The sequence below is a fragment of the Prionailurus bengalensis genome, chromosome E1 (genome assembly GCF_016509475.1).
Source record: "Prionailurus bengalensis isolate Pbe53 chromosome E1, Fcat_Pben_1.1_paternal_pri, whole genome shotgun sequence".
Lineage (NCBI taxonomy): Eukaryota > Metazoa > Chordata > Mammalia > Carnivora > Felidae > Prionailurus > Prionailurus bengalensis.
Window position 1 is genome coordinate 28,376,307 of NC_057347.1, and position 6,769 is coordinate 28,383,075.

At 42.1% G+C, this 6,769-nt stretch overlaps 1 protein-coding gene across 1 annotated transcript; it reads right to left on the minus strand.

Annotated features, from left to right (window-relative positions):
* Positions 1 to 4,319: 4,319 nt before the first annotated feature.
* On the minus strand, positions 4,320 to 6,320 carry LOC122485329 (olfactory receptor 4D2-like). The gene has a single exon (XM_043583957.1). The coding sequence runs from the start codon at positions 5,529 to 5,531 to the stop codon at positions 4,596 to 4,598; it is 936 nt and encodes a 311-aa protein (XP_043439892.1). The 5' UTR covers positions 5,532 to 6,320; the 3' UTR covers positions 4,320 to 4,595.
* Positions 6,321 to 6,769: the final 449 nt, after the last annotated feature.

Consider the following 6,769-nt stretch of genomic DNA (forward strand, 5'->3'; position numbering starts at 1 on the left):
TGTCAGAGCCTGGGTGTCCCCTCCTGGGACCTGCCCATTGTGGGTGTTAAAGCAAGGTGAGGAGAACATCACTCAGTGCAAGGAATCAAAGCTTCGAAGGGATAAGGTGCGTGTTCATGCAGGGGTTCAGTCTGACACCAGGACTTTGAGACCAAGCAGGGCGAGGAGGATGTCCACATGGGGGACATTGTGAGGTGAGATTTTTGGAGCATGAGTAGTGTAAGAAACTGGCTGAGTTGGGGGGCTGGCCTGCAGTGTGATACCAAAGCCCAAGTGCAGTAAGGAAATGGATCTGGTATGGGCAGTGAGTTGTATAGAGGGAGATAAATAAGTTAGTAAATTAAGGATAGAGTGATGGCAGAGTGGGGAACTCCCAGGACTCATCCCTCCAAAGAAACATTGAAAAGATGTATATACCAAAGAATAGAATTGAGAGTCCAGGAATAAATTCATACATCTATAGTCAATTGATTTATTTATTTATTTATTTATTTTACAGTCAATTGATTTTCAAAGAACTCTTCAATGGGGGAAAATAGTCTCTTCAATGAATGGCACGAGGACAAGTGGATATCCACACAAAAAAGAGTAAAGTTGGATTGCTACCTTAAACCATATACAAAAATTAACTCGAGGGGCACCTGGGTGGCTCAGTAGGTTAAGCGTCTGACTCTTGATTCAGCTCAGGTCATAATCTCACAGTTCATGAGTTCAAGCCCTGCATCAGTTCCATGCTGACAGTGTGGAGACTGCTTGGGATTCTCTCTCTCCCTCTCTCTCTGCCCCTTTCTGGCTCATGCTCGTGCTCCCTCTCTCTCAAAAATAAATGAATAAACTTAAAAAAATAATTCAAAAAAGACCTAAATATAAGAGCTAAAGTTATAAAACTCCTAGAAAACTAGAGTAAATCTTCATGACCCTGGCTAAATCAGTGAGCACTCCCAGCACCCAGATAGTGACCCGTAAACACCATTCTTCACCAAAATTGCTTTTGGCAGGACTGTTTAGAGAAATACTTGATTCCAGAGCCAGAACAGGAAAATATAAGATAAGCGTGTGCATGACACTGTGCCAGAAAGTAAGGATGCGCTTGAAAAAGCACCTTGAAGAGACTCCAACTGGCCAACTCTGGGACAAATTAGTAATAGATTATAACTCAATTGATTAAAAAAAAGGAAAATACAAGTCCACACAGATAGAAATAAACAAAAGAATAAACTGCAAGTGTGATAAAGAACCAGATATTGACATAGTCTCAAAGTACCTCCTCACAAAATATTTACTATTTTTCAAGAGAAAATGATAACAAAGATCAGAATCCTAACACCTCCTCAGTCAAGTAATCGAAGTGATAGGGCATTAGTAATGAGACAAAGCAACATCAGTCGCACCTCATAACATGCAATAAGAACACACAGCATGGCGTCTGGGATGTCCTTGAAAGAGTGACCAAAATGCATCACCTGAAGCTAATCACCCGAAATATCAGCCAAATCCAAATTAAAGGACATTCTACAGAATCACTGGCCTGTAATCTTTGAAAGTGCCAAGATAACCAAATTCAAGAAGCTCTTCCAGATTCGAGATGTCTAAAAAGACACAACAACAAAATGCAACATGTGATTTGGATCCAGCTTCTCTTTCTAGATGACTTTACTGTGATATTTGGCAAAACTTGAATGGAGGCTGAAAACTGGATTCTAGCAACATATTGTTACTGCAACAGTGTTGATGACTGTGTGGCAGTATCATAGGAAAACATCTTTGCAGAAAATGCATGTTCAAGTATTAAGGAATGGTGAGCATCAGATTGGCTACTGATCCTCAAGCCTTCAGGAAAAAACAGCCCTTCTACTACACTTGCAACTTTTCTATAAATCTCAGATTTTTCAAGAAGTTAAAATTTGTTTAAGTTAAGATAAAAGAAATATGTAGAATATCTTTCTGTCCTCTGGGTAAGAAGCAAATTTTTTTTTTTAAATTAGAGATCAATGAGTTCATATTGAAATGAAAAACTAATATATCCAACTACATTAAAATTAACACCACAGACAGAGACAAATCACAAACTGGGAGAAGGTATTGTATATAACATAACCAACAACTGATCAGTAATCAAATTATGTGAGAATTCCCACATTCACTAGAAAAAGTTAAGAGAAAAATTAATGAAAGACATTCACAGGAAAAGTGAAAGCAATAAAAACATGGAAAGAACCATTAGGGAGGAGAGAAATGCAAATGATTACAGACTACAGAGAAAATATTTTTTACCCATGAAACTGGCAAAAATTAAGATGTCTCAGAATATCAACTGCTAGTAGGATGTGAATTGGTGGGAACACTTAGACACCACTTATGGACGTGTAATTTGGTACAACAGTTTTGGAAAACAATTTGGCACCATTTTGTAAAGTTTTATCTTTGAAGATCTTAAAACCTAGCATTTCCATCTCTCTCTCTCTCTCTCTCTCTCTCTCTCTCTCTCTCTTTCACTCTCTCTCACTCTCCTTTTATAGAAAGAGCAAGAGTGGAGGAGAGAGGCAGAGGAAGAGAAAGAATCCTAAGCAGGCTCCACACTCAACTCAGGGCCCAACACAGGGCCTGATCCCAGAACCCTGGGATCATGACCTGAGCCAAAATCTAAAGTCAGGACGCTCAACCGACTGAGCCACCCAGGCGTCCCAGCAATTCTATTTCAAGGTATAGCCCATTGCAGGCGTCCCAGCAATTCTATTTCAAGGTAGAGCCCAAATAAGGCAATATTCAAAATAGCACTGTTTTCAATAGCAAAACAAACAAACAAACCTGGAAACAACCCAAATAAGCTTAAAAATATAATGTTGAGTGGAAAAAGAAGTAAATCCAAGAATATTATGTCCAGTAGGATATTTTCAGAAAGCTCAAAATAAAACAAAACAGAATCAGTATATTTACTGATTATGTAAAAACGTGATAAAAGTGTTTTTGTAAGCAATAGGATGGCAAATGCAAAATTCAAGAAAAGAGTTTCATTGGGGGGGAGAGAGTGAATGTGAGGCAGAGGACCCTGTGGGTAGGTATAAGTTACTGGTAACTTCTATTTCTTAAATCAAGTAGTCTTTCTAGGAGCTCTCACAATGCTATAATGTTCTAGAACTTACATGTATTTTACACATAATCCTTTGTTTGTAACAATTATTATTCTACACTGAAAATGTAATGCAGAAATAATCTGAACATTCATGATATTTTCAAATTTGAAAATAAAATAAAATCATCAAAAAAAGACTGGAGGAAAAAATATTTACATGGTTTGCCCAATGTTTTCTCACATGATTTTTTACTTGATTCTTATAATAAATTTGGGAGGTTTGGAGGTCAGATATTAATTTAAGCAAATTTATTGAAGAAGAAGTCATGAGGCCAAGAGAGGTCAAGTGGTTCATCCCAAGTCATCATCAGTTTGGTAAGTTATGAGTTAGAGATTTTCATTTAAAGCTTAACCTCTAAGTCTTGTGCTATTTCCACCAATCCAGACTCACACCAAAACAGAGTATTGGAAAAAGGGGTCAAAATAAAGAAAATACAATGCTCTTATGGAGAAATGGTGTCATAATAACAGGAAACTGTCCACCAAGAAGGCAGAAATGTGTGAGAGTGTGGCTTTCCAGAATGTTCCTATGAGAATATATCTTACTGTCATAGAAGAGTTCAAATCATCCATCACAAATAAAAATAAGAATATTTCCTTGAAGACATGCCCCTGAATTTGTGCTCACTCTCTGTTCTCTGTTTCATTCATGGGCATGCTGCATGGCCCTCTGAAGTTCAGCTCCCACCCTCTCCATGCCTCCCTCACCACACTGAGGAATCGCCACCAAACACTTCCAAAACACCGCTCAACCCATGAAAAAATACATGTCAGGAATAATCATAACAATGACAATAACCCTCACATAGGTTCTATGTAAGGTTGATAAAATATTCTTATACACGTTTTAGATCTTATAACAAATCTAAGATTATGAGACAGATATTGGGGACAGATTATGAGGACAGATTATGGGGACAGATTATGGGGACAGATATTGCTTTATGCCAGTTTGGTGAGGAGGAATCCATGAGTTCAAGAGAGGCCAGGTAGCTTATCCAAGGTCAGCAGTCTGGTAACATATGGGTCCAGGGCTCCCAAGCTAAGGCTATGTCTTCAAGGTCTGTGCTGTCTCTAACACTCTGGACACAGGTCAAAAGGGGTGCTGGGAAGAGAAGTCAAAACACATAAACTAGAAGTGCCTTCGCTGGGGGAAATGCCCTCATCACAAGAGGAAATGACCCCCCAAGAAGGGGGAAAGAAGGGTGTAGCTTTCCAGAGTCATGAGAACACTTCTCAGTGAGCAGGGGTTTTAGAAACCTGGCACAAACCTTAGCCACCAAAGGGGACTTTTCCCTTTTTCCCAAAAATCTGAGTCAGTTGCTTAGTTTCAAAACTCACTCACTTCTATGATGACCTCCACAACATATGCACAAGCTATGAAGACAGCCAGCAGACACAGTAGCTTTCCCTCCATTTTACAAATGGAACACAAAGCCAGAGAGAAGTGACCCACTCATTGTCACTCCCTTTTACAAACCAGCCGGCGCCTCCCTAGTCTCTTCACTGCTGCCTGCACCTCCTGGTTCCTCAGGGTGTAGATCATGGGGTTGAGCATGGGGGTCATGACCGTGTGGCTGATGGACACAGCCTTGTCCATGGAGAAGGGGGTGAAGGGCCGGGCATAGAGGTAAATGCTTGGAATGAAAACCATAGACACCACGACGATGTGGGTGGTGCAAGTGGAAGCTGCCTTCCTCCTCGCCTGCCCAGAGTGGGACCTCAGCATCACCAGGATGACTGAGTAGGAGGTCAGGAGGAGAAAGAACCAGATGACATCCAGCAGCCCACTGTTGGAGATCATGAGGAACTCCAGGAGGGTGGTGTCAGTGCAGGCAAGTCTCAGCACTTGTGGCACATCACAGTAGAAGTTATCCAGGACGTTGGGGCCACAGAAAGGCAATGGAAGCATCAGAGCCAGTTGGGCAATGGAATGGACGAAACCTACCATCCAGGCTGTCACGACTAGTGTCACACAGAGCTGTGTGTTCATGATGGTCACATAGTGGAGGGGTCGGGAGATGGCAACAAGGCGGTCATAGGCCATGACTGAGAGGAAGAAGACCATGGCGCCTCCCAGAAAGTGGAAGAAGAAGATCTGGGCCATGCAGCCCTGGTAGGAGATGGTCTTCTTCTCAGAGAGGAAGTCCACCAGCATCTTTGGGGCAGTGACAGAGGAGAAACAGAGGTCTAAGACAGCCAGATTTCGGAGCAGAAAGTACATGGGTGTGTGGAGCCGTGTGTCTGAGGTCACCGTGACCATGATGAGGAGGTTTCCCACGACAGTGGTGGTGTAGACAATCAGGAATACCAGAAACAGGAAAAGCTGGAGCTCTCGAGTCTGTGAGAACCCCAGGAAGACAAATTCTGATACCCACGTGAGATTCCCTGGTTCCATGGCGTCTCATCCATACACCTAAGGAAAATGAACCATAGGTATACATGCATGAAGTCACTTTTAGTGCTCAGGGCTCAGAGTTGTCCAGTTCCAGATGCTGGAGCCTCATGTGTAGACCATATCACTAGGTGCTGATGAAATTGGCTTGTCTGTGGAGAGTTTACAAGTTGGTGCTGTCATATGCATTCGTGACATATCTTTAAAGCCATCCAGAGACATATGCAACCTGCCTTTCAAAGATTCCATGTGATACAATGGTAGAGAGATAGGTGGAGTCCAACAGAACATCAGTAAAATTTCAGGGCTTCTGCCTCCTTGAGATTTGACCTTGATTAAGCTACTTCATCTCTCTGGGTCTCAGTTTCCATATCTGCAATATAAGAATTAAAACATCATCTTTATAGAATTGTCTAGGGGATTAAATAAAATAACACATGAAGTTCCTGGAACAGCGCTGGAAATAAATCACTCTGGCAATCACTCTTTTCTGGGTAGTTTCCTCCTCTAAATACATCCTCCCTTCTGCCAGTGTCAATACATTTTTCTAGCAATCATTTTTCATGCAACATGTAACCCATCCTCATTTTAATGGACTGTTCCTGTGTCTATGTTTTTCCTCTGTAATTTAACTGAAAACTCCCAGAGGCAGAAACACAGATCTTTATTTCTGCCCCACGGTGCCCATCTTGGTGGACAGTCAACACTCCAAAAGCATGTGGTGTGGACTAGTGGGTGGGAGAGGAGCTATGGGGTATAGCCCCTTACCCAGTGAGGCCAGGGAAGTGATGGAGTGGGTGCTGAGACAAGAGAGAGTCCAGAGAGAGAGAGAGAGAGAGAGAGAGAGAGAGAGAGAGACTCTCTTGGAGCGCCTGGGTGGTTCAGTCAGTTAAGTGTCTGACTGTTGATTTTGGCTCAAGTCATGATCTCACCATCATGAGAAACACTTATAGTTTGGAGCCTGCTTGGGATTCTCTGTGTCCCTCTCTCTCTGCCCCTTCCCTTCTCGCTCAGGTGCCTGTGTGTACTCTCTAAATAAATAAATAAATAAATAAATAAATAAACATTAAAAAAAGAATGCATTAAAAATTAGATGATGAGGGGTGCCTGGGTGGCGCAGTCTGTTAAGCGTCCGACTTCAGCCAGGTCACGATCTCGCGGTCCCTGAGTTCGAGCCCCACGTCGGGCTCTGGGCTGATGGCTCAGAGCCTGGAGCCTGTTTCCGATTCTGTGTCTCCCTC